Source organism: Lepidochelys kempii, chromosome 24, assembly GCF_965140265.1.
Source record: "Lepidochelys kempii isolate rLepKem1 chromosome 24, rLepKem1.hap2, whole genome shotgun sequence".
In the NCBI taxonomy this organism is placed as follows: Eukaryota; Metazoa; Chordata; order Testudines; family Cheloniidae; genus Lepidochelys; species Lepidochelys kempii.
Window position 1 is genome coordinate 18026760 of NC_133279.1, and position 26728 is coordinate 18053487.

The 26728-nt window shown below is 58.3% G+C and overlaps 1 protein-coding gene across 8 annotated transcripts; it reads right to left on the bottom strand.

Annotated features, from left to right (window-relative positions):
* Nucleotides 1-1001: 1001 nt before the first annotated feature.
* LOC140902412 (guanylate-binding protein 1-like) lies at nt 1002-23404 on the bottom strand. 8 transcript variants are annotated; one of them, XM_073322444.1, is made up of 19 exons: nt 23386-23404; nt 21376-21580; nt 20093-20196; nt 19630-19742; nt 19156-19343; nt 18545-18763; nt 16754-16839; nt 16201-16308; nt 15737-15793; nt 15412-15619; nt 6932-7059; nt 5666-5775; nt 5220-5422; nt 4835-5068; nt 4068-4348; nt 3595-3807; nt 3121-3223; nt 2464-2657; nt 1002-2009 (listed from the first exon to the last, which is right to left on the bottom strand). In XM_073322444.1, the coding sequence occupies exons 2-19, from the start codon at nt 21548-21550 to the stop codon at nt 1890-1892; spliced, it is 2844 nt and encodes a 947-aa protein (XP_073178545.1). In that variant the 5' UTR covers nt 21551-21580; nt 23386-23404; the 3' UTR covers nt 1002-1889. The 8 variants fall into 8 exon arrangements, with proteins under 8 accessions (XP_073178545.1, XP_073178544.1, XP_073178547.1 ...); XM_073322443.1 differs by lacking the exon at nt 23386-23404 and adding an exon at nt 22998-23261; XM_073322446.1 differs by lacking the exon at nt 23386-23404 and adding an exon at nt 22184-22403 and having other exon boundaries at nt 18671-18763.
* Between the last annotated feature and the right edge of the window lie 3324 nt (nt 23405-26728).

The window sequence follows — 26728 nt, forward strand, 5'->3', positions numbered from 1 at the left end:
CCCGTAGCCAGGAATGACCAGCTCCCATGTCCAGCCTGAACAAAACAACGCTGGTATTCTCCCTTGTTTACACATAACCAAATCTAGTGTCTCCCTTGCACCATTGTTCTTTCCCTAGAAAAACCCCGACCCACGCTCAAGGAAGTGCTCTGATGCCTGGATCCAAAATCTGCATCCGTTCCACTGGGACTTCATCTTCTCCTGACTGATCGTGCTGGGGGCTCTGCCTGTCTCCAGCTCTCCGGACCCGCAGCTACCAATGCCACCTGGGTCCACCGATCGATTCCAGCTTCACAGAGTGGTGCGAACCCAGCTCGCTTGCTCTCGCTCTCTCTCTCTCTGTGTAGCCTTCTGACCCTGACTTGTGGGATCAGTTATAGTTTTCTAAACTTGACTTTTATAATCAATTTTACGTTGGATTTAATATTATCCCTGTTTTCTTTGTTTGGCTCCCCTCATTACCTGGCAATAAATAACTTTCATGGTTAAGTTGGTTGCTTCTCTCTCTCCCTCCCCCTCGTGGGTGTTTTTTGGTTTCCCCATGTGCTCTGCAGCAAGGCTCCTCGTACCTAAGCTAAAGATCCCTGCAGCGCCCAAAAGTCCTGTGGGGTTTGCTCATCCAGTGGGTTACGCCCAGAACAATGGTAACGTGGAAGTGGGGATAGGGACGTGCTGAACCCGGGGCATAGGAGGGTGGCAGCCTGCGAGTGCTGATGGACCCGGTCCTCTCAGACGCGCTCTGTTAACGTGGGTGTGTTCGTCTGATTCTGGGGCTGGAGGAACCCAGCCCTGGGGAACCGAGGTCCGGCAGCAAGCTCCCTTGGGAGGGGACTTGCAGAAGGGAGACGCAGAGCTCCGGATGAGAACGCGAGTGACACAAGCAGTACAAGGATAGAATTACAGAACCCCGCTCCCAGCAGAGTAACTGTGATAAATAAGGTTTCAGAGGAGCAGCTGTGTTAGTCTGTATCCGCAAAAAGAAAAGGAGGACTTGTGGCCCCTTAGAGACTAACCAATTTATTTGAGCATAAGCTTTCGTGAGCTACAGCTCACTTCATTGGATGCATTCAATAAACATACCCCAAAGTAACAGGCAAAGCTGGTAACACAGGAGAGACCCTACAATAACACACCAGGGCACATGGCAGCACCAGGGTTTAAAGGAGACCCTACAATAACACACCAGAGGCAGCAGCATACATAAGTAGGGCCCTACCAACTTCACAGCCGTGAAAAACGTGTCCTGGGCCGTGAAATAGCCCTGATCTCCCCCGGGCTACTGGGAGCGCCCCAGCTGGGGGGCTCCAGCTGCAAACCCGAGATTGGCTGGGGTGGGACGGGACTTGTCCTTCCCCTGCATGGCCACTCTGGGGGAAAGATCAGACCCACCTCTGGGTACCTCTAGGTTGGGACCCTCGTGGTTATAACACTGTGAAATTTTAGATGTAAACAGCTGAAAACATGACACTGACCAATTTTAAAACCCTCTGGCTGTGATCAAAATGGACTGTGAATTTGGTAGGGCCCAATACATAAGAGACCCCACAGTAACACTCTAGGGTAAGCAGCAGCTCTGGTGTTTATGAGAGACCCTACAATAACACAGCACTGCATGCAGCAACAGCAGGCTTGCAAGAGACCCTACAATAACACACCAGAGCCAGCAGCAGCTCTGGTGTTTATGAGAGACCCTACAATAACACACCAGTGTGTACAGCTTTCCTCAGTAAACAACAAGCATTACTTAGTGCAAAGCCAGAAGCCCCCCACCTACAAATGTACAACGACCCTAGTGGTTGGCTCTGGCCAGCATCCTCCACGTGTCAGACAGGCTGGTGGGAGGGGAGCCAGCCCAGCCCAGCTCCCCGAATCCCTCTGGGTCTCTGTTCTCAGCAGACGACGCAGCGGGAGCGCTGGGGCCGGCTCATCTCCTTCCTCAGGTTCTGCATCTGCTGCCCCAACTGCGCCACCTCCCCCTGGAAGCCCTCGCGCAGCAGCCGCTCCTGCTCCTGGGGGACAGAGCCGAGGGTTAGCGCCACTGACATAGAGCTGTGGGGATCTGGAGCGGGGGCCAGGGGTCCCGGCTCCCACCTCCCCTCCCTGCTCTAACCACTAGACCCCACCCCACTCCCCTCCCACAGCCAGGAGAGAACCCAGGGGTCCTGGCTCCCACCTCCCCTCCCAGCTCTAACCACTAGACCCCACCCCACTCCCCTCCCACAGCCAGGAGAGAACCCAGGAGTCCTGGCTCCCAGGCCCAATTAATGCTATTCAGCCAATTCACCATTATCCCTTTCCCTGGCACCCGCTGGTGGTCCAGGAAGCGCTGGTAGCCCCCGGGCACTGAGTAGCTCCCCTCGCAGACCCATTCAGCTCCCAGAGCTGGGGACAGAACCCAAGGGGCTCCCAACCCCCTGCTCTAGGCAGCCCAGTCCCAGCTCCCCAGGGGCCCGGGGAAGGTACCTGCAGTTTCAAGGCCAGCGCTCTCTGCTGCTCGGCCAGCAGCTGCCTCCTGTCCTCCTCCATTTTGGCCGTCAGCTGCCGGACATGCTCCTCGTGGCTGCGCTCCTGGTCCTGCAGCAGCTGCTCTGTCCTGGTCTGCATCTCCTGGCACAGCTGGGCCTCCCGCTCAGCCGCCTCGGCTCGCGTCCGCTCCTCTGAGCGGTGGGGGACAGGGGGGAGGATGGGACGGGGGGGACACGATCAGGACCAGGGGCTTGGGGTGCAGAGCCCTGGCCCGGGGTCACTGGGTCATCGGCACCCAGGAGTCACCAGATCTATGGAGCCAGAGCCCTGGCCCTGGGGTCACCGCGTCCATGGGGCACTGGATGTATGGGGCCCTGGGATCACTGGATCTATGGGGTGCTGGGGTCACCGGATCTATGGGTCACCAGGCCTGGGAGGCCATAGAGCCTGTACCCTGAGGCACCGGATCTATGGGGTTGAAGAGCCCTGGCATTTGTGGGGTTCAGGAGTCACAGGATCTATGGAGCCATGAGGGCCAGGGGTCACTGGGCTATGGGGCCATGGCGTTCAAGGGGGTGAGTCTGGGGCCAAGACATCACCAGATCCATAGGGCCGTGGGAGTCACAGGACTACGGGCCTCATCTCTGGAGTCACCTTCAATCTCCCTCTGTCTGTCCGTGAGGCTCTGGTCCGTCTGCAGGACGGCCTGGGCCACTGTCTCCTTGGACTTCAGAAACTGCTGCAGCACCTCAGCCGCCTGGGGGAATCGGGGAGAAAGGGGGTGAGCCGGGGCCCACAGCCCCTCCTGCCTGAACCTCTCCCGACCCACGTACCAAGGGGGCCCCAGACCGTGGGAGCCTCTGCGCTGCCCTCTCATCCCGTCAGCCAAGGACGAGCCTGGACCACAAACCCGCAGTGGGATCCAGTGACGTCATCGGTACCTCCCCCGCCAGGGTGCGCGCGGGCTGTGTGTGCAGCTCAGAGCCACGGCCAGAGACAGAACCCAGGAGTCCTGACACCCAGCCCCCCCTGCTCTAACCCATCAGACCCTGCTGCCCTCCCAGAGCCAGGGATAGAACCCAGGACTCCTGGCTCCCAGCCCCCATTAATGCTATTCAGCCATTTCACCATTATCCCTTTCCCTGGCACCAGCTGGTATTTCTCCACCATCTCCTGCTGGTCGTCCAGGAGGCGCTGGTAGCCCCCGGGCACTGAGTAGCTCCCCTCGCAGACCCGCTCCTCCAGCTCCTGCGACAGCTCCATGAGCACGGCCGTGCACCGGTCCGACGAGGCCAGCTCGTTCCGGTGGCAGAGCTCAGAGCGCTTGGAGTCCAGCTTGTCCTGCAGAGAGAGGGGACGTTGGAGCCAGTGCCCCCTGGAGGAGAAAGACCTCGTGCCCCATTTCCTGCCCCAGAGAGCCAGCCAGCGCCTCCTGGAGCCCCCGTGCCCCAGTCTCCACTCCACAGAACCAACCAGAATCCTGCCCTGGGGCCGGATCGGGGCCAGCACCCCTTGGAGGGGAAATGCCCGGTACCCTATTCCCGTGGGTTGCCCCAGGCTGGGGCGGGGGGGTTGCACCCCCATCGCAGGGTCCCTAGTACCTTCAGCTGCCACTGATATTGCTGTTCCTCGTCCTTGAAGGCGCGCGCCATGAACGCCCGCAGCGCCTCCCGCTCGCACTGGGCGTGCAGCTCCAGCAGCTCCTGCACGCTCTCCGTGGGCAGCGCCGCCCGCCGGGCCAGCTGCTCCTCGTAGACAGCCACGGCCTCCCCCACCGCCGCCGAGTTCTCCATCTGGGCCAGGGCCAGCACCGCGCTCTCCATGCAGGGCACCGCCCCGCTGCGGATGGCGTCGACGTAGGTCACCGCCAGGGTCCCCAGCACTGCCGGAGGGGCAGGGTCAGAGCCAGGGTCCCCAGAGCGGCCGGAGGGGGGCAGGGTCAGAGCCAGGGGGCCCAGCGTGGCCGGAGGGGGGCAGGGTCAGAGCCAGGGGCCCAGCGTGGCCGGAGGGGGGCAGGGTCAGAGCCAGGGGCCCAGCGTGGCCGGAGGAGGGCAGGGTCAGAGCCAGGGGGCCCAGCGTGGCCAGAGGAGGGCAGGGTCGGGGCACCCTCCTCCCATCCAGCCCCTCCCATGACCTGCCCATCCTGGCCCTGGACCCCTCCAATCGGCCAGCAGCTCCCTGCCCTGGCCAGCAGCCCTGGACCTGACCCGACCCTGCAGCACGTACGCCAAGCCTGGGATGTGCCCCCATCCCTCCTCCCGCACTGGGATCCCCTGTCCCCATCCCCGCTCAGAATGCGCCCCAATCCCCATCCCCTGCCCCCAGGACGCACCCCATCCCCCGAGGCTGCGCCCCGATCCCCACTCACAGGTGCCCGTCACCACGTGGCCGCCCGGGAGGGTTTTGATGCCCGCATGCTGGTGGACGTGGCTGCAGAAGTGCTGTGCTTGCTCCAGGAACTCGGGGCTCAGCGCTGTCTCGGGCAGCTCGTCCAGCCGGGGCAGGTCGCGGCGCGGGGCAGGGCGGTCGAACACGAAGCACTTGCGGGAGGGGAAGTACTGTCGCAAGTACTTCTTGGGCAGATCCAGCTTCTCAGGCTGGCCTGGGAGAGACCCCCAGGGTCAGACCCGCGGGCCCAGCCAGCCTGGTACCCCCCAGTGCCTCCTCACTGCCCCCACCAGACCCACAGCCCCTCCCTGCCTCCCAGATCAGACCCCTGCCCACCTAGCCCAGTCCCCACCCACATTTGGCACCTTCTCTGCGTTTCAGGGCGTTCTCCAGGTACTCGTCCTCGGTGATCTCCCGCCCGTCCAGCTTCAGCTGCAGCGTGAAATCCCGCACGGCCCACACAAAGGCCGGGAAGAACCGCACGAACTCGGCCGAATCCTCCCCCTCCTGCTGGCCGCCCTCACCTGCCGCTTTCACCTTGATGCGCTCCATCAGCTCCGTCACGTAGCTGGGGGCCAGCTAAGAAACTGGAGATGCAGCGCCCCCCCGCAAGGGGTCCCTGAGCCCAGCGCCCACAGCCCTCACCCCGTTGCCCCTGGGAACAGCACCCAACAGTGGCACTGGCTACTGGCACCCACCCCAGACCCCTGCTCCCATCAGGGTGCGACAGGTGCTACCCAGTTATGGGAGGGGAATCCCAGCTGCCCCCACCTCCCGGACTCCTGGGTCCCTCCCAGCAGGGGCAGGATACTGAAGCTGCTCCAGGGCGCACTGGTCGATGGTGCCCAGGCTGTTGTAGACCAGGGTGCCGCTGAGCAGCACGGCCAGTGCAAAGATCCATGCATCATTCTTCGTATCGCCCTGCGGGGAAGGTAGAGGGGGGGAAATCGCAGGGCATCAGTGTTCGACCCCAGCAGAGGGGCGGGGCGGGTGGAATATAGGGCAGGGATCTGGACCTCCCCCTGCAGGTCACAGAGGGAAGCACAGCCCACCAGGCCCCACTGCAGAGAAGCAGGGTTGTGGGGTGTGACAAAGTGGGGGATTTTCTTAGTGTTTTATGTGAACAGTGTGTGTGCCTCAGTTTCCTTGTGTGCTGCAGGTGTAACGCGGTGGGGGGAGGGGGCTTGTAATTTCAGGGGACCAGGTGTGACCTTGCCTAGCAGCCGTGACCCCGAACACTGTCCTGGAGATGGGGAACCCAGCGACTTGTGACGGGGAGGCCCAGCCCAGTTTGGGAGCCAGCCGGTTCTGGCTGGGGACGACGACAATGGGCTGAGGAGAGAGAGGCCCGGGGACCTGACCAGCCAGAGGGGAACAAAGGAGGGAAGAGAGGGGCTCAGGCGGCCTGTTCACCTGGGACCGAAGACAAAAGGACAGAGGAGGGGCTGGTGGGGGAGGGGATTTAGGGGGCTGGGGACAAGGAGCAGCCGCAGCCCATGGGGAGCTGGCTGGGGCTGAGACTGGCCAGGCCCCAGGGCCCCGAGAACTGCCCGGGCTGGGTCCAGATCTTCAATAACCCTCCTGTGTGCCGCTGACTGGGAGTCCCTGCAGCTAGAGATCGGGGGGCGCTGCTCCCTCTGGGGGTGGGAGCCCTAGGGGTCCAGAGCGAGGGGATTCCCTGAGGGGCCCCAGCAGAGCCAGGCTGCTGGGGGCTCGGAGATGCGGTTCCAGGAGGCGGTGAGGCCAGAGGGCCCAACCCCAGAGAGAGAGTGAACCCCCAAGAAGGACTGTCACATTGGGGGGTTCCTCCCAGGGTCTGTATGGAGCCAAAAAGAGCGCAAGGCCTGGGAGTCTGTGACAGGGGGATATGGGGCAGGGAGCCGGAACTTCCCCTGCAGGTCAGGGGTGGGGAGCATGGCCCACCAGACCCCACTGCAGAGAGACAGAGTGGGGGGATATGGGGCAGGAGAGACTGACCTATGCTGATGCCTGGGCCACCCACCTCCAGGCCCAGAGGCCCTTCCCACATCCCTGGAGCCGAGACCCAGCCCCGCCCCTCCCATCACCCCCCACTCACCTTCTCCACATCCCCCAGCCCCTCGGTGTCCAGCAGCACCAGGGTGTGGCCGGCCCGGCGGGGGTGGGGCAGGCACCACATCCAGATGCCCTTGGTGTGCGACTGCACCGTGGCGCCCAGCGAAAACCCTGGGGAAAGAGGGGTGGAGCTGGGACAGATGCAGAGCCATGGAACCCAGGAGTCCTACCTGCCAGCCCCTCCCCCCGCTCTAACCACTAGACCCCACTCCCCTCCCAGAGCCAGGGAGAGAACCCAGGAGTCCTGGCTCCCAGCCCCCCTGCTCTGACCACTAGACCCCACTCCCCTCCCAGAGCTGGGGCAGAGAGGGGCCAGGGGAACAATTGGCTGGCGCTGACCTGTCACCTCTGTCGACCCTTCCCCACTACCCTGGATCACCCCACGGGCCTGTAAGGATAAGGCCCTTGTCTGCAGCCATTAGCTAAGAAGCAGGAAGTCACATCCTCACATTCCATCAGGCTGTTAAGAAGGAGACCCCGTCCTAATGGCCCCCACTATCACCCCATAAAGAAACAGATCTTAAGATGGTTAAAGAAAACGTAGTTTGATACAGTCTGTCTGGCAAGAAATCACCTATCAACAGCTGTGGTTGTGAAATCCTCATTTCTGTATTTTTTAATCTTTATGGTCCCCACGTCCCTATTGTTTGTCTGGATGATCTCTGCCTGGTTCTTTGATTGCTTCTATCTGCTGTATAATTAACTTGGCTAGGTGTAAATTAATTAAGGTGGTGTGGGATGATTGGTTAGAGAATTTTGTTACACTATGTTAGGATTGGTTAGTAAAATTTTAGTAAAATGATTGGTTAAAGTACAGCTAAGCAGGACTCAAGTTTCACTATATAAACCAGGGTCCAAGAAGGAGGCCAAGAAAGAAGGAAGAGAAGAAGGAAAGACCAGGAAGAAGAAGAACTCACCCCCAAGACATGGCCTAAGCTCAAAGTTGCTAAGAATCCTCTGCACGACTGTGACGGGCAGCAGCCAGAATCCCGACGAGACCGACCTTGCCCAGCCAACAGGGAAAGTCCACCTGCCTGATCAGGATTGGTGAGCAGGGCACTTTACGCTTAGCATGTGTATTCTGCTTGGTAATGGTTAATAAATAGAGGCTAAGGATATTACTGTGTAAGGCTCTTTCACTGGGAAAAGGTCCTGCAGACCCGCTAAGAGTATGCCCTGAGCCCTAGAAATTGGGTAAAGGGGGTGCCCCCGAGCATGTGTGAGTTACAAAGAATTTTGTGCGGGTAAGAGAGTTGGTGGAGAATGCGGGCAGCCTAAGGTCGTTAGGACCGAATTGATCTAGCCTAACACAGTCACAGCAGCAGAATACCGGTGATAATTTGTCAAAAAGGGTCGCTACCTGCTTGGCAGATTGTTCACCCTGAAGCAAGAGGAGGGAAAGGAAACAAAGCAAAGGGACCAGGAGGGGTGGGGGTTAGCTGAAGAGCCCCCCCTCCTTGCTAAATGGGTAGCAGAACAAGGTCCATGCCTATGGGGACAAGATTCTTTCCAGGGGAGGGATGCCCCTGAATGCGCCTGGAAGGGGTCTGAAGCATTCTGTGAGTGCACGAAGCCAAAACCAAAGGAAAAGGCTATCAAAGCAGCAGCTGGGTGGGCATTGTGCAAAGCTGTCACTAATCTCTCCAGCCTGGTAGCACTCCAGGAAAGACAACTGGAGGATTACAGACTCGATTTGGATGTAGTTAAGGATAATTTGGCTCAGTATAAGGCATCTCAGTGAGCTAGTGCGGCTTCAGCATTACAGAATGTAACAGCTCTACAGGCGAAAACAGGAGAGTGTGAGCAACTGAAAGGGAAAGTAGAAAACCTGAATGGGGAGGGATCTACATTGCAAATGAAGCGGGGGGTGCTCAAGCAGCTGTCATAATGGTGTTACAAGAAAATAAGGATCGGGCCCAGACAGGCAGTGACCACACAGTCTGCAGGCAGCGAACAGAGAAACTGGAAAACGTGGTGGGAGCCCAGAGGGGCACAGTAGCAGTAGTAAGGGGAGGCGTGAGTGTGGGCATGGGGGATACAGACACCTGGGAGGACACTTTGAGTGGGACAGTTGGATGGATTCTGAAGAGAAAGATCCTGGATGCTCATACGGCTTGGTGCTTTTCCTGAGGGGTCCTATGCCCCCGCATAAAGGGACTTGAAGGATTTGAAATTAAAAGCACAACAATTCAATCCTATGGTTCCAGTTACCACAAGAGTGGTAACAAGAACAGAACTGACCCAATGATGCACACCAACGAAGGGAAATAATCCAAAATGTTACAGAGATTTCTGATTTTACCCAGACCAGGTACAGGCGGCTGCTCAGTTATTGGGACCCCTAGAAAGGGACACGTATTTGGACTGGATGGTGAAGGTGTTGGCACGAACTGGGTGGAGGCCAGCAGATTATGAGGTTCTAGCCCAGGTCTGTTCTAGTGCTTCTGACTGGGCAGCAATACGCAGTGCCGAGGGGCAGTTAGGCGCAAGCGGTGTTCTTGCCCCTGGATGGCACTGGGTGAAGGAAGTAATGAAGGTAGGGATGTTGGCCTGACAACTGGGGAAATTGTTCCATGTAACAGAAAGGGCCATGTGACTCCCCGGAAGCGTATGTTATTAAAAAGGAGATACTGGCCATGGCTGCTGGGGTTGTGCCAGTAGGAATTGGAACCCCACCGGATTTCAATACTTCCATTTTTAAGACTGCATTGTTAGATGTTTTGAATTAAAAAATGAAAGTGATTTTAGGACCCATAGATCCAGCTCGGGGATACTCGGAGTTGAAACATGAGATTTTTCAAGCAGCTGTAGTTTTTCAAGACATGCAGGGACACACGGGAAAAGGAAATAGGAATGGGAAACTGGAACCTGTACAGGCAGTAACTTTTGCCAACAACAGGCCCACAGATCTCAGGGCCCAATGCACAATGACATGTTAGAGGAAGAGGACAGGGAGGTGGCAGCAGAGGAGCAAGAGGAAGAAATGCATCTGGACGTGGGTATCAGATGCAGACTAGAGGATGTCTGGCTGAAGGTGGGAAAGGTACATTGAGAGGAGAAGCATGGAGGAAACTCATGATGGCAGGGGAACCAAAAGAGAAATGGGACGGGAAGCCCACAAGTGAGTTACTGCAGAGGGCTGCCCAGTTAGAGGAATTGATTGACAGGGTTCCTGTGACTCCCAGAACGACCCCCGAAGCACTTAAGATGAGCTATTATCAGCAGGAGAGATGGGCGGGGGGGGGGGGGGGACCTTTTGTAGTGGTAATTAAGGTGGGCCATTTCCAGCAGTTAACAAGAACGTCTGAGGAACAGTGGGGGGGTGGGAGGGGAGAGAATAAACATGGGGAAATAGTTTTACTTTGTGTAATGACTCATCCACTCCCAGTCTCTATTCAAGCCTAAGTTAATGTAGTTAGTGTAGTAACCAGAGCATGAAGGAAGCTGACCAGCCTAGAGATGCTGGATCCAAACCCTACAGGAAGGGGATGAAGAAATGGAGCAATTACTGAAGCAAGAAACAATCCAAGGAAAATGACATGTACACAAAAACCCCAGAGGGGAAGCATGGGTCACGGTGCATGACTCAGACCCTGGGGAACGGCCTAGAAGGTGGCTAGTGCCTCAGAAAACCAGGACTGAATTGATTCAATATGTGCATGAGCAAGGGCATTTGGGGGTGGACAAAACTCTAGAAAGGATCAAAGATACAAGGTGGTGGCCCAGCATAAGAGAAGATGTAAAGCGGTGGTGTAATCATTGTTTGCAATTGCTATGGTCAATGCAGACCCTCAGGTACAAAAGGGTCCCATTGCTCACCAGAGTGAGGGTCCGTGGGCCTGGTTACAGATAGACTATATTGCACCCCTACCAGTCACCACGTGAAATAACAAGCATTGTTTGGGGATTGTAGATCCCTTTACAAAATGGATAGATGCCATCCCAGCAAAGACTAACACAGCTTTGACTACAGCCCAGCAATTGTTTAATGTGGTGTTTAGCCAGTGGGGGCTGCCCAAGGAAATCAATTTGGACCAAGGCCCACACTTCATTGGGGAAACGCTGCAGGGACTGCGTAAAATACTCGGCATTAAGCAAAGGTTCCTCAATGCAGGCCACCCGCAATCCTCAGGACAAGTGGAACGAACTCGCCGCACTCTAAAGGATGCTCTAAGAAAAATGGTAAAAGAAAATGGAGAAGATTGGGATGAAAAATTGTCTATGATTGTAATGGCCTTAAGGTCAGTCCGAGCGAGTCGTGATTATAGTCCCTTTGTAGCAATGACGGGAAGGGACATGAGAACACCCCAACAGTGGTGGCTAGATGTAAATATTCCAGATGGGTGGCAACCCAGAGTGCTAAATGACCAGTGGATCCAGTCCCTTTCAGAGGCACTAACGGAAACCCACAAGAACGTAGCAGAACAATTGGGTGTTCCCATAAAAAAGGTGGGTAAAAGTCTGGGCTGGGTGAAGAAGCTGGGTGAAGAGTGGGAGGTTGGAGGCCAGGTGCTGCATCGGAAATATGCAGAACAAGCTCACTCTTCAGGAATGAAATGGGAAGGCCGCAGGGAACACTGTGGAAAAAGGCCAGCCCAACAGCATACCAGGGAGAAATCTGGACAGAAAGGCTAAACAAGCCAAAGTTAAAATGGTTCCATTCGGCACAGCTTAAACCATGGAAAGGGGATTCCAAGCAGTGACCTCTAATCAGCCCCACCAAGGGAGGGGTTAAAATTTTTTATTTTGTCTTTCAGAGTTCCAAGAAAAGGCCGGTGCCAGCAGAACACAAGCACCCTGGGCACCATGATAAAGAAGCTGCTGTCGCGACTGTGTGCGGGTGTGTGTTTTATGTTACATGTTGTTTGTCAGATAGCCAACCCAATCCGCTGGCCTGTGGACATTCATGCAGTAAATGTATGGAGAAACAATTGCTGGATGATGGTACAATGTTGGCTTAATCCATCAGTATTCAATCACACCAGCTATTGCTTGTGTTGGGAAAAGAGATTTGCTCATTATCCTAACATAACGGCTGGCGGGCCATCACCAGAAGCCCCATCCCAATCTAGTTTGTCATCACTGGATATTCTAACACTGTGATGGGAAATTGTACGGGACCAAAAGCCACAATATAAAATATTGACTGCCTTAAGCTCACATGGAAACAAGACGGGGTCAATCCTCTTAGTATCCCTGTATCCACCCCAAAATGTGGAATACTGAAGGTCATGGGGTTTGCTTGGCAGCCAGGAGGAGACATTGAAATTAGGATGTTAATGGGGTTTAATGAGCCTCACCTGCTTCAAATCTGGGAATCAAGGCCCAGCACACTGACTATTCCCTCAGGGCAACAACTGCAAATATCAGGAAACTGCCCCAACGTGCCTGGGCAGGTGGATATCCGGGATATAGGTGAGATGGGCCCCCCAGAATGGATTAAAGAAACCCAGGGCAGTGAATATACTAAAAATCAACCTAAAGTTCCATTACAATATCAGTGTCTGACTAATTTTCATAATATCCCTGCCCAACTAGGTGAATATATATTGCAAAACATCTAGATAAAATTAAATTTTAAAATAATTGCCTCCAAACTGGATTTGCAAAAATCAAGACACCCAATAAATGGACCACATGTGGTAAAACTGGATCATAGGGTGTGACATACTATACCTTGTGGGAGCATCCTGTAACCCCCAAATTCCTCATTTACATATAATGCTGATATTGCATATAAAACATGCCATGTGAGAGGTGTGACGAAGCGGGAGGTTTTCTTGTTGTTTCCAATGGTTTGCATGCAGAGTGTACGACTCAGTTTCCCTGTGTGTTACTTTAACAAGGTGGTGGGAGAGGGAGTTTGTTGTTACAGAGGGACAGAGAACGGCCTGGAGAATGGACACTTCAGCGACTGGTGACCGGGAGGCCCAGCTCGGGAGTCACAGCCAGTTCTGGCCAGTGGGAGGACATGGGCTGTGGGGAGAGGATCCCGGTGACCGGACCAGCCAGTTCCAGCCAGTGGGGAAACAAAGGACGGATGAGAGGAGAGGAGACCCAGGTGACCCTGTTTACCTGGGACAGAAGACAAAGGACAGAGGCAGCGCCCGGGGGACAGTGATATCGGATGCCCAGCTGGAAGGAGGGGGCTGCTGGGCTAGGAGAGAGCCCACCTGGAGGCAGGACAGATCTAGATATGCTGTGCTGAGGGAGGCCAGGCCTGAGGCCAGAGAGTTTCCTATGCTGGGTTCAGACGCTCAATAAACCCTCCTGTGTTACGCTGGCTGAGTGTCACTCCGGTCTAGAGAACAGGGTTGCATTATTCCCTCTGGGAGTGGAGGCCATGGGGGTCCAGAGCGAGGGGACTCCCTGAGGTGGCCCACAGCAGAGACAGGCGTGCTGAGGCTCAGAGAAGTGCAGTTCCAGGAGGTGGAGGGGCTTAACCCACGAGAAAGAGTGGATCCCCAGGAAGGGCTGTCGCTCTGAAGGGGGCTCCCCTCAGGGGACCATACGGAGCCAAGAGAGAGCACGAGTCCTGTGAGTCTGTGACATGAGGTATCATGGCAAAGATTATGATCTGCTGAAAACCATTGTTCCATCTAAATATGTGTATCATCCATGCATGTGAAGTTATGAGAATGTGCTGTGTGGTTATCACCAAGATACGCTGTGGGTTTGGGAGGCATCCAGGTACTAGCTCCCCAGAGATAATGTCAAGGAAAGTAACCAATGCCCAGGTGGGTGTCAAACCATCAACAGCTGTTGTCCAGTAAGGGAGCTACAATTCAGTGCCTCACCAGCATGAGGCCACACCAGGGGAACTGCTCAGCCTTGCCTGGAGACGCAGCAATGCCCCCCAGACATGCCTGGACTTGCATTCTCCGAGCACCTGGACTAAGGGTATAAAACAGAGCACAGGGGCCCCATGCTGGGCCTTTCTCCTCCCCCACACTACATTGCAAGCAACAAGGACACTCGGAAGACTGAAGACTCCAGCAGAGGGGACTGGCCCAGGTTTCAAGGGTGAAAGCTGTGTTCTATGAACTGCAATATCCAGTAAGGTGAGAAAAACCTGCTTTGTCTAGATCAGGGGTCAGCAACCTGGGCACGTGAGCTGATTTTTGGTGGCACTCTGCTCAGCCCGCCGCCTGCTTGGATGAACGGAACCCAGGGCCGGCAGCGGGCTGGGCGGGGCTGGCGGCCGGGACCCCGCCTGGCAGGGCCGGCGCACAGAACCCCAGACTGGCAGAGGGGGCTGAGCGTTCCTGGCCGCCGGCGCCGCTCAGCCCGCTGCCAGTCTGGGGTTCCATCCACCAGCACCTGTAAATGTCAAATGTGTTATTGGCACACCAAACCTTAAATTAATGAAGATTTGGCACCCCACTTCTCAAAGGTTGCTGACCCCTGGTCTAGATGTTGCCCAGGCTAACAGGATTGGGAGTTTAGACTGTGTGCTTATATTTTGTTTTCATTTGGTAACTAACTCTGGACTTTTCCCCTATCACTTATAATCACTTAAAATCTATCTTTTGTAGTCAGTAAATTTGTTTCACCGTTTATCTTTACCAGTGAGTTTGCCTGAAGTGTGTGGTAAATCTGCTCAGGTTACAAAGGCTGGTGTACATCCACTTTCCACTGATGAAGTGGGGAACCAATTAATAAATTTGCACTGCTTGTCTTGAGCAGTGCTGGATGGTATATTCCCGAGGTGCAAAGCTGGGAGCTGGGGGGATTTGGCAGGTGCTTTTCTCTATGTGATCCATGAGTGGCTCTGGGAGCATTCATGCAACCTAGCTGGGTGTGGGGCTCCACGTGCGACTGTGCTGAGTGAGCACAGCGCAGGGAGGGGTTGCTGCTGGTCACTAGCAAAGCATTGTGGGAGACAGCCCAGGCTGGAGAATAAGGGTGGCACAGCGGTCCCACGGTCCCAGGCTGCACCCCGGGGATCCTGTCACGTATGGAACAAGTTCTTATATCACCAATACGATCTCTAAAGCAAACTGAGCTGGACCTCACCGGGTTAAATATGTCCAAGGTCGTACCTCAATGTGCCCCACACATACAAACGCTCCGTAAGAGGTGGGCAGCATGGTTACATTTAGGATATGTTGAAAAACCCATAAGGATTAGCATGTGTATTCTGCTGGATAACTGTTAATAAATAGAGGAGAAGGATATTACTGTGTAAGACTCTTTCACTGGGAAAAGGTCCTGCACACCTGCAAAGCACACGCCCTGAGCCCCAGGAACTGGGTAAGGGTGGGTGCCCCCTAGACTGGGTGAGTAACAGAGAATTTTGTGCAGGTAACAGGCCCATCTAGCCTGATATCCCGCCCCCTCCCTCCCCTGGGATTAGCCACACAGGCCTGTCTACCCTGGTATCCTCCCTGCTCCCTGGATCAGCCCCATGGCCCCATCCACCCAATATTTCCCCAGCTGAGCCGAGCACCCTGCAGTGCTCACCTCCCCGGTCCTTGCCAGCCAGTCGGTTCAGGAGGTAGGACTTGCCGGTGCGGTACAGCCCGGCGATGGCCACCACCACCACAGGCTGGCGGAAGCTCTGGAGCAGGCCTAGGGCTCGCTGGTTCAGCTGCAGCTCCCCGCCTGGCCAGTTCTCGATCAGGCACATCGGCTCCTCCATGGCGCCTGGCTGTGCCGTGCCGGGGGCAGCCTGGGGGACAGCAGGGATAAATTAGGCTGGGAGCAGGGGACATGGAGGGGGCCATTTCCGCTTCCCCCCAAAGGCAGCCAGGAGGGGGTTGGGGCTGGACTGACAGGGGCCACTCACCTGGGCCAGGACTGGCGGGCCGGGTCGAAACGCCTGCAGCGGGACCACGCGCTCCTTCTGTCCGGGAAAGACAACGGGGGGCAGACACATCATGGAGAGCGAGAGAGCACGGCCAGATCCACCGCCTGGCAAAGGGCTGATGCACCCCACCATCTGCCGCAGAGCCGCTCAGCACCTTCCCCCTCTAGAGGGCGCCAGCCCCGATGCACCCCAGAGCAGGGACTGGCTGGCTCAGGGCGGCAGGGAATGGGACACCAGCTCCCACTTAGCTACATGCTCCATGGCTACAAGTGGTTCCATGTGTGACATTAGTTGCTGGGTCTCAGCCCAGTTCCTAGCAGGAAGCCCCCCCGCCCCATACAGCCCAACCCCCAGCTGTCTCTAAGCCTTGCTGGAACCAGGAACAGGCCCCCCACACCCCTGAAGCCCCTTCCCCCCAGTCCCTGGGACTGCCCCCGACTGACCTTGGGCTCTGGCACCAAAGGCTGGGCATCGCTGGCTGCGGCTCTCCTGGGTGGGGCGCCTCCTGTGGGGTCCATTGGGTACCCCACAGAGTAATCATCGCCTTCCTGCTTGGAGCAGAAACCTCCGCATTAACTGGAGCCTGCCCCACCCCCACCCACTGCACAGATCCCATGGCACCCCACCCCCACGTGAGCCCCTCTGCATCTTCCAGCACCCAGCCCCCTTCCCCCCACTGCACAGATCCCATGGGATCCCCCTCCCTGTGTGAGCTCCTCTGCTTCTCCCAGCACCTAACCCCCTTTCCCCCACCACGACAAAGATCCCAAGGGACCCCCTCCCCCATCCCCACGTGAGCCCCTCTGCATCTCCCAGTGTCCAACCCTCACCCACTGTACAGATCCCATGGAACCCCCACCCTGTCCCCCCATGAGCCTCTCTGCATCTCCCAGCACCCGGCCCCCGCACAGATCCCATGGGACCCCCACCCTGCCCCGCCATAAGCCCCTCTGCTCTCCCAGCACCCGTCCCGCTTCCCCCCAGACCCTCCCTCACCTGCAGGTCATTGCAGATCTCACTCAAGAGAACGGGCTTGTCCCGGGACAGCAGGTCCACGACACGCTCCAGGAAATCAGCCAGGACTGGAGAGAGAGGACAGACCAGGACTCAGTGGGCCGGGGGCTCCTGTCCAGTCACCCCCTCCCCCTGCCCCACTCTGGCTCAGGTAGTGAGGTTTGTGCTGCTGCTGCAGCATGGGCTAGGACTCCTGGGTTCCGGTCCGGGCGCTGCGCTGGCCTGCTGGAGGAGCTGGGGCAAGTCACGGCCCTGCTTTGTGCCTCAGTTTCCCCTGCTGTACAAGGAGGACAAAGGTGCTGACCTCTTGGAAATGGATGGCTGGGAAGCACTAGAGAAGAGCCAGGGATCATTATCATTACAGGCAGCTGAGCCCATTGTTCCCAGCAACTGAGGCTGGTGATTTTCCAGCCCGAGGACAGGGCCAGAAGTGGGAGACTAACGGGCTTTTAGGTCCTGGCAATTCCACATAAAATAAAATTGTTTTGGGTTGAACAAAAGAGTGGAACTGCTCAAAGCTTCCAACCAATAGAAAGAGCCCAACAGCCGACGTTTCGGGCCAAAGGAAACGTTCCGCCAACACACCAAGAGCCCAAGGCTTTGGGGACAGTTTTGCGGCTTAAATAAAATAGGAAATCTCAAAATGGAAAGTTGTCTTGAACCAAAAACCAGACTTCTGCCATTTTGGGAAGTTTTCTGGTTTTTTCCCCCTACACCAACAATATGGAGAAACTGACAGGAATTCAGGGGAAATGTCTCCGCTGCCAAAGCTGCATTTTTCACCAAAAAAATTTCTCCAGCAGTACCCACGTTCCTGAGTTTTCACCTAGAATTATCTCTGCTATTTATTAGGTGTATTATGGTAGCGCCCAGGTCCTGGCATACGCCCTGTTTGCGCTAGGCGCTGTACACTAGGATTGCTATTTATTAGGTGTCTTATGGTAGCACTGAGGCATACCGGTCGGGCCCATGACCTCGTTGCGCTAGGCACTGTACAGACACCCCACAGGCTGCCTGTGACGAAGTGGGACTGTTCTTAATGTTTCCTTCGAATAGTGTGGGGGTGCCTCAGTTTCCCCTATGCAGTTCTTAAGTATCTAGGGGGTGGGGTAAGGGTGTATGATCATTGCAGAGCCCTACAGGGCAGGTGTGTGCAGGGGTCTGGACACAGAGAATGGCGGACACCCTGTTTCCTGGCAACTGATGGCCTGGGCCCTTCCCCCCCTGCAAGGTGAAAGCTGAAGGGTTGGAGAACAAAGGAATCAGGTGACCTCCTGGCCCGGGAAAGGAACAAAGCCCAGAGGAGGAGGGGCTGGAGGGAGTTTCAGTTTGGGGCTGGCTGGGGAGCAGAGTGAAGGGCAGACGGGGTTGTCTGGCTCACTGCCCCCCAAAATGGACCCAGCTGAGGGGTCCCGTTCTCTGCACCTGCAAGCTCTGTTTTAGACCATGTTCCTGTCGTTTAATAAACCTCTGTTTTACTGTCTGGCTGAGAGTCACGTCTGACTGCGAAGTTGGGGGGCAGGACCCTCTGGCTTCCCCAGGACCCCGCCTGGGCAGACTCGCTGTGGGAAGCGCACGGAGGGGCAGAGGATGCTGAATGCTCCGAGGTCAGACCCAGGAAGGTGGAAGCTGGGTGAGCTGTGTGTCCTGCAGACAGGCTGCTCACAGGAAGGCGACTTCCCCAGAGTCCTGACCGGCTTCGTAGGGAGCAGTTCCAGAGCATCGCCCAGGGACTCCGTGACACTGCCCACCCACCCCCAGCCAGACACTTACATGCCCCATCCACCACTCTGTTCCCCACCATGGTCTTAGGGTTCCGACTCAGGACGTAGTCCTTAAAACACCCCATCTGCTCCTGGAACATGGGGTGCAGCTGGTCTGCGGGAGATGGCGGCTCACCGTGCCCTCCATCCACTCGGGGGGAGCAGAAACGGAACAGCTTGCGGCAGGGGAATAACCTCTGTACGCAGCTGGACGGGGAGTCCTCCAAATCTGTGAGAGAAAGGGGGACGGCGGGTGAATCCTGGGGTCACAGCGAGCAGCAGGGGAAGCTGAGGGCAGAGGTGTGGCCCCTCTGGGGCAGGGCACAAAGGCTGTTGATACATGGACCCCTCATGCAGCATGGAGATGCAACCACCTGTGGAGTGGGGGATGTTTATACAGGGACCCCTACCCCAGCGCAGAGATGCGGCCCCTGTGGGGCAGAACGCAGAAGCTGTTTCAAACCAGTGCTCGTTTAGGACAGGAAGTGGAGCGGGCTCCTGTACCCCTCTGAGACGGCAGGGGTGACTTGGGGAGGCAGGATGGAACCTGAGCCAGGCTGGGGACCGGCCCGGACACCAGGGTTCCCCTCCCCTGGGGGAAGGGCCCCGATGGCCATGCACCTTGCGGGGAGCTGAGAGCCGAGTCCAGCTCATGGCCCGTGGCTTCCAGCACCTCGTCCAGGCAGGGGTCGGGTGCCACGTCTCGCAGGCACCACACGAAGCTGGGCAGCACGCTGCTCAGGAGGAAGCTGTTCTCCCAGGAGCACTCGTCCAACACTTGCACCACCTGGGGCAGATCCCTCACGTACCTGTAGGGGGTGCCGTGAAGGAAAAGACAGGGCCAAGCGACGGGAACCGAACCAGGCTGGGATGGAGCAGGGCGGGGCGAATGGGACATGGGGCCTTTCCCCGCCAGGTCACCAGCTCCCATCCAGCCGCAGGGCAGGGGACTGGCTGTGGGGGATGATGGGGAATGAGGCATGGGGCCTTTCCCCTCTAGGGGGCGCCGGCCCTGATCCAGCCCCAAGGTGAGGGGACCAGCTGGCACAGAGGGGCAGGGAATGGGACATGAGGCGGCCATGCTGGGAAGGATACGTCAGGCGGTCGAGCTGCCTCTGGGGGTCGCCCTCACTCCTGGTGTTATAGACCAAGACGCTGCTGAGCAGCACGTTCAGGAGGAAGAGTTGGGAGAGCTTTGTCTTGTCGCCCTGCAATGGCGTAGAGAGGCACATGAACAGCGGGCCTAAGCACGGCACCCCACTCCCCTCCCAGAGATGGGGAGGGAACCCAGGAGTCCGGGCTGCTAGCTTCCCCCTCTAACCACTGCACCCCACTCCCCTCCCAGAGCCGGGGAGGGAACCCAGGAGTCCGGGCTGCCAGCTCCCCCCTCTAACTACTGCACCCCACTCCCCTCCCAGAGCCGGGGAGGGAACCCAGGAGTCTGGGCTGCCAGCTCCCCCCTCTAACCACTGCACCCCACTCCCCTCCCAGAGCTGGGGATAGAACCCAGGAGTCCTGGCTCCCCCACACACACACTCTAACCACTGGACCCCACTACCTCTTGCTCGGGGAATCCCTCTGTGTCCAGCAGCACCAGGGCCTGGTCAGGCTGAGTCGGGTGGGGCAGGCACCACACCCAGATCCCCGGAGAGCAGGGGAAACCTGTGGGGAGAGGGGGGGTCAGGGGAGCCCCAGGCAGAGGGGTCAGGGAGACAGGGGATCAGCCTGGCACCGGTGGAGGCTCAGCGAGGCCCAGCGGTGGGATAGAAACGTAGCAATACAGGCTGGCAGGGCCCTGGCAAGGCCGTCGCCGGCATCCCCCGGCGCTGGGGCAGGGCCCAGTAAAGCGAGACCAGCCCTGACAGGGTCTGTCTAAGCCCCAATGCTGCGATTCCCAGGCCAATGGGGACTCTGTGATCATCCAGCCTGACCCCTGACAACCCAGCCCAGAGACCGGCCCCCAAACCAGCCCAGAGCTGATGACCCGGAGACCCGCCCCGTCCACAATGGAGACGCTCAGCACAGTGCTCCCCTGGTTAATTCCCCTCACCAGTCACAGCTGATGCCTTATTCCAGCCTGAATACATCCAGCTTCCCCTTCCCCCCGGAGCTCCCCTTCCCCCAGGGCTCCCCTCCCTCCTTCCAGCCGTGGGTCGCGTCCCCCGTTCCGAAGTCTCATCCTCGGGCTTCTGCTCTGACCCTCTTCACCTGACCCAGCTCCTCCCCAAGCAAGCGGAGCTGGGAGGGCCTGTGTAGGCGCCCGCCCTAGCGTTGCCCATTTTCCCCTTTCCTCCTCCCTCAGCGACATGCCGCACGCTGCCCATCACTCCCTTCCCCCCGCCCGGCCCTCCACAGCAGGCCGGACCTCTCTGCCCAACGCCCCAGCTGTGCCAGGGATCCCGCCGCAGCTCCGGGCGGCCAGTTCAGCCACAGCTCGGTTTGCCCACCAGGACTCCCTCTCTGCGTTCCCCACGCTCCTCACATCAGGGCGCAGACATCGGAGACACTGGGTGGGCTGGTCCCACGGGGACCCCCCCAAACCCAGCTTTCGGCTCTGTCCAGGGCCGGGTGAATACGGGCAGGTGCAGGCAGGGGGTCGAAAGGCCCATGCGGGGGGTCGGGAGAGGCCCAGGCCGGGGGGGGGGGTTTCATGGGTTCATGAGGCCCAGCGGAGGGTGGGGGGAAGCGCAGGCAGGGGGTCAGGGGAGGCCCAGGTTGGGAGTCGGGGGAGGCAGGGGTTCGGGAGGCCCAGGCGGGGGCTTGGGGGAAGCCCAGGCGGAGGGCATAGGGGGATGGTGGAGGCCCAGGCATAGGGAAGGGGGAGCAATGGGGACCCATCACCTTCGCCCTGCCCCGCCAGCCGGTCCATGAGGAAGGATTTCCCGGTGCCACGGGGCCCGAAGACAGCGAGGACGTGGAGGGGCCGGGTGAGGCCCCGGAGCAGGCCCAGGGCGGCCGGGTTCACCCGCAGGGCACCAGAGCTGGGCACCGGCTCTACCAGGCAAACGGGCTCCATGGCCTCAGTGTGGGGGTCCGGCACACGGGGCTGGAGGAGAGAGGGCAGTGTTACACCAGAGGCTGTGCAGCGGAGATGCCTGTGGCCCACAGAGCCTGGCCCATATCTGGGAGCCACAGCACCAGGGGGTCCGGCCAACAGTTTGGGCCCATCTGCTCTCTGGGAGCAGGACCAGCCCAGGTGCTGCGGAAGGAGGGATTCGTAGGCATTCGGCCAGCTGGTACCACCAGAACCAAGCCCACCCCAGGGCACCTGCTCTACACAAGGAGGGGGCAGAAGGACCCGCTCTCCAGCCACACGGCCCCTCCGCAGGAGCTGACGGCCCTGTTTTAAAGAGGGGTAAACTGAGACACAGAGCAGAGACTGGGCCAAAGCCACACAAGGGCAGAGCTGAGGACAGATCCCAGCCCCCGCTGCTCTAACCCACTAGACCCCACTCCCCTCCCAGAGTCCAGGAGAGAACCCAGGAGTCCTGGCTCCCAGCCCTGCTGCTGTAACCCACTAGACCCCACTCCCCTCCCAGAGCTGGGGACAGAACCCAGGAGTCCTGGCTCCCAGCCCCGCTGCTGTAACCCATGAGACCCCACTCCCCTCCCAGAACCGGGGAGAGAACCCAGGAGTCCTGGTTCAAACCTGGCTGGGGCCGTGGGAGGAGCCCCAGGCTGGAGCAGAGTTGGGGTACAGCAAGCACTGAAGTGTCCCTGGGCTGGGGGAAGTGAGGCTTTTGCTTTCACTTTCTCTGCCGACTCCTCCCCGCTGTGTGGCAGCATTAAATCCATGATCCTATGGGAGGAAGCGGGGAGGGACTCCTGGGCTCTCTCCCTGGCTCTGGAAGGGAGGTGGGGTCCAGGACTCCTGGGTTCTAGCCTGGTTGGGGAGGAGGGTGGGGTCTGGTGGGTTAGAGCAGTGGGGGCTGGGAGCCAGGACTCCTGGGTTCTCTCCCTGGGTCGGGGAGGGGAGTTTGAAGCTCTGTGTTCAGCACTGCACCGTTATTGCTCATGTCACTGCTGCCACCATCAGGAACTAAACGAGAAGGTGAAACAATTCCCCTGCCCCCGCTGGTGAACAAACGCTAGGCAGGCAGCCCCCCGAGCAGACACCCTCTCGCCCTGCGCAGGACACGGCCCCTCTGGGGTGGGGCGGGGGTCGGCTATACCGGGAGCCCTCACCCAGCGCTGGGATGCAGCCCCTCTGGGGTGAGGGCTGTTTATACAGGGACCGCTCACCTGGTGCTGGGACGGGGCCCCTCTGGGGTGGGGCAGGGTTGGTTATACAGGGACCCCTCAGCTGATGCTCGGATGGGGCCCCTGTGGGGTGGGGCGGGGTTGGTTATACAGGGACCCCTCACCTGGTGCTGTGATGCAGCCCCTCTGGGATGGGGCACGGCAGCAACGTACCCCCATGACCAATAGCACTTTGGGACAGGAAGTTAAGGTCAATGTCTTACCGGCTGACTGTGCAAAGGGAGTCAGAGGCTGGGCTGAGTCCCCCAGCAGGGATTTAGTGGAGAACTGAGGCCAACGCCCCAACCCGGGGGAAACGGTCCTGGCCTTAGGGCCAGGACGACTCTGCCATTTCTGCTGGGTCAGGCTGCAGCACAGCATGCTGGGAACTGCCACCTCCCTGGGCCACTCTGCAGTGGTGCATGCTGGGAGCTGCCTCCTCCCTGGGCAGCTCTGCAGTGGAGCATGCTGGGAGCTGTTGCCTTCATGAGCCCCACACAAGCAATGCCTGCTGGGAACTGTCCCCACCCTAGGTCATGTGGGAGCAGTGCATTCTGGGAACACTTTACTTCCATGGGTTCCCGCAGAGTATGACACTTTCAAAGGGCAAACCTCAGATGAAGCAGTGCATTCTGGGAGCTGTCATCCCCACAGGCTACTTTGCAGCATTGCATGCTGGGAGCTATTGCCTCTGGGAGCAGTGATTGCTGGCAGCCCCCACCTCCCTGGGCTGCCCTGGCGCATTGCATGCTGGGAATGATTACCTTGGTGGGCCTCTCCAGAGACATGTGCATCCTGGGGGATGGCACCTCTGTGGGGCAGTGTTTCAGCCCCCTATTTAACCAGTGGTTCAGTCCCCATCTCTACCCTTTTATCCCCCCAAAAAAAATGGTTCTGTCCCCATTTGCACACTGATTCATTGCTCAGTGACCCCCATGTACACAAGGAAGCAGCTCGCCCTACGTGAACAATGGTTCAGCTCACTGGCTCCCCCTTTCCTTCTGCCAGATGGTTCGGTCCCGACCGCAGAAGGTTATCTCCTCCTCTATTAGCCCGTCTGAGGCGCATCCGCCGCTGATTGGCTGGCTCCTAGGGAGCGCGGGAATAGAGCGGCCGCTCGAGCCACCCTCGTCCCTGTGGGGAGCGCGAGCCTGATTAGCTGCCCGAAGGCGGGAAATGGGTCGTCACCTCTGATTGGGCATCCGCTAGAAAGTGAGACGAAAGGAGAAGGGCGATTGGTCCACCGAGGAAAGGCGGCTGAAAGAGGTGCTGTGATTGGCTCCTTGGCTCTCTGCGACAGGCAGGGTTCGTTAGGTTCAGTCAGTGGAGGGGGAAGGGACTGGTACAGAGCCTTCTGCAAATTAATGAGCCCTGAGGTACCAAGGGCTGCGCCCCACAGAGCCAGGCTGTTCTCCCTGCAGTCATGTCAACACCAGCGCACAACTAGCACTTGACTGGCAATAGCCACCACCCCAGGGATATCAACCCCCCACAGCAATGGCAACACCCTTCCCTGGGAGACATCGCCACACAGCCACCCCCTGGCAACGTCAACCCCTCCACAGACATCCCCCCCAAGAGGATATCAGCCTCCCATGGTGATGTCCCTGCGAGTCTTCCACACACAACCGCCCCTGGCAATGTCATCCCCTCCACAGCCATCCCCCTCAAGAGGATATCAGTCTCCAATGGCGATTTCAACAGCATTCCTGGAAAATAGCCCTCACACCATGGCAACTTCAATCCCTCCACAGCCACCCCAGCACCGTCAACACCGTTCTCTGGGACACCTCACCCAGTACCATCAACACACATACACCAGGACAAACACACACCCACCAGGACTGTCAACACCGTTCTCTGGGACACACACACACACACTCTCAGTTCCTCCACACAAAGACACACAGCAACGTCAATTGCTCCACAGCCATCCTCCCCACAGCAACCACCCCCAGGAGTCATCAATCTCCTCTAGGGACATCTACACCATTCCTTGCGAAGTGTCCCCACATACAGCTGGCCCATAGCAACATCAGTCCCTCCACAGACATCCCCCCAGCAACCACCCCCCAGGGATCATCAACCTCCCATAGCAACAGCAACACAATTCCCTAGGACATGCCCCCCTCCTCACACATACAGCTGCCCCACAGCAACATCAATCATTCCACAGCCATCCTGCCTCAGCCACTCCATAAGTGACATCGCTGGCCCCCCACCCCCAGTCACCTAACAGGAGATGTCTACCCTCTCCAAAAGTCTCCCTATGATGCTGTGGGGACATGCCTACAGGAGACATGCCCCCACCAACTACCTCTCTGTGGTGACGCCAACACGTCCACCGCCACCCACTGCAGTTTGTCAGCCTAGCCACAGAAGACACACAAACAGCCTCCTCATGGTGACCTTAAGCCACCCTCCACCTACAAACCAGAGTCCTACAGGAGATGTCCCCCCAAGCAGCCTCCTGTAATGACATGAACTCTGCCACAGCTGCCTCATCCCAAGGGGATGTCAAACCCCCCAGCTATCCCACAGAAGACACCCCCACTGACACCCACTCAGTGCCAGTGGTGCCAAACCTTCCACAGCCCCCTCACTCAGAGGGGATGTCAGCCCCCACAAGAGACACCCCTCCAAGAGCTGCCCCCCCACAGCTACTTCACAGGAGACCCCCGCTCCAACAGTCGCCCCATCCTGACACCAACCCACCCACAGCTACTCCACAGGAGACCCCTGCCCCAACAGTCGCCCCATCCTGACATCAACACCCCACAGCTACTCCACAGGAGACCCCCCGCCCCAACAGTCGCCCCATCCTGACACCAACCCAGCCACAGCTACTCCACAGGAGACCCCCGCCCCAACAGTCACCCCATCCTGACACTAACCCACCCACAGCTACTCCACAGGAGACCCCCGCCCCAACAGTCACCCCATTCTGACACCAACCCACCCACAGCTACTCCACAGGAGACCCCCCTCCCCAACAGTCGCCCCATTCTGACAAGAACCCCCCCACAGCTGCCTTACAAAAGATTCTTCCCTCATAGTGATGCCAGGCCATGCTAGGCTTCATGGCAACAGCAACCCCACTACACATCCACTCTCTGGTGACTTATCTTGTCTGCCTCCCCACAGAAGAACCCTCACCCACCTAGACACAGGTGACACCATTTCCCAGCCCCACGTGTGCCTCCTCAACAGATGCCCCGCTGTGACGTCAAGGCAACCCTGGCCACCGCATGGGGACGTCAACTCCTGTTCAGCCAACAGTGCCGCCCTGTAACAACTATCACTCCCTGCTCTCCCACTTTCCCGACAGTTCCACCCCTTTGCCACAGAATTACGTGGGAGGTGGGGGTAGCATGTTCAGGCCAGAGTGAAAACGGGGCAGTCAGGGGTGCAGGATGCATGGCCCATATATGATCGTGACCCTGATACAAGCCATAACCCTGATGCACAAGATGAGGGGGGTTGGGGGCAGATCCTGAGGCAGGGCCCCAGCCCCCTGCTTTATCTGAGCTGAGCAGCTATGGAGCTGCCTAGGGCCTGGGCTCTGTCTCTGGGGTCAGGAATGGCCCCTGTGTTCACTTGCTGCTCCCCCCTTCAGGCTCACGGACCATGGAGGAGAGCAGCGACCCTGGCGCCATGGCAAGGCCACGCATTCAGTGCTGCCCCTCAGACTCCACCACAGACGACGGCAGAACCCAGGGTGACTGTGCCCCGCCTGCCCCCACCCGCTCCCCAACCTGTGCCCGCTGCCGCAACCACGGCATCCGGGTCCTGCTCAAGGGCCACAAGAAGAGCTGCCAGTTCCAGGGCTGCCAGTGTGACAAGTGCATCCTCATTCTGTACGTGCCGGGGCGTGCTCTCCACGGAGCCAGTGCTGAGCCCAATACTAGGGGTACTGTGCTGCGGGGAGCAGGGTGGGGGCTCAGTAGGGGGCACC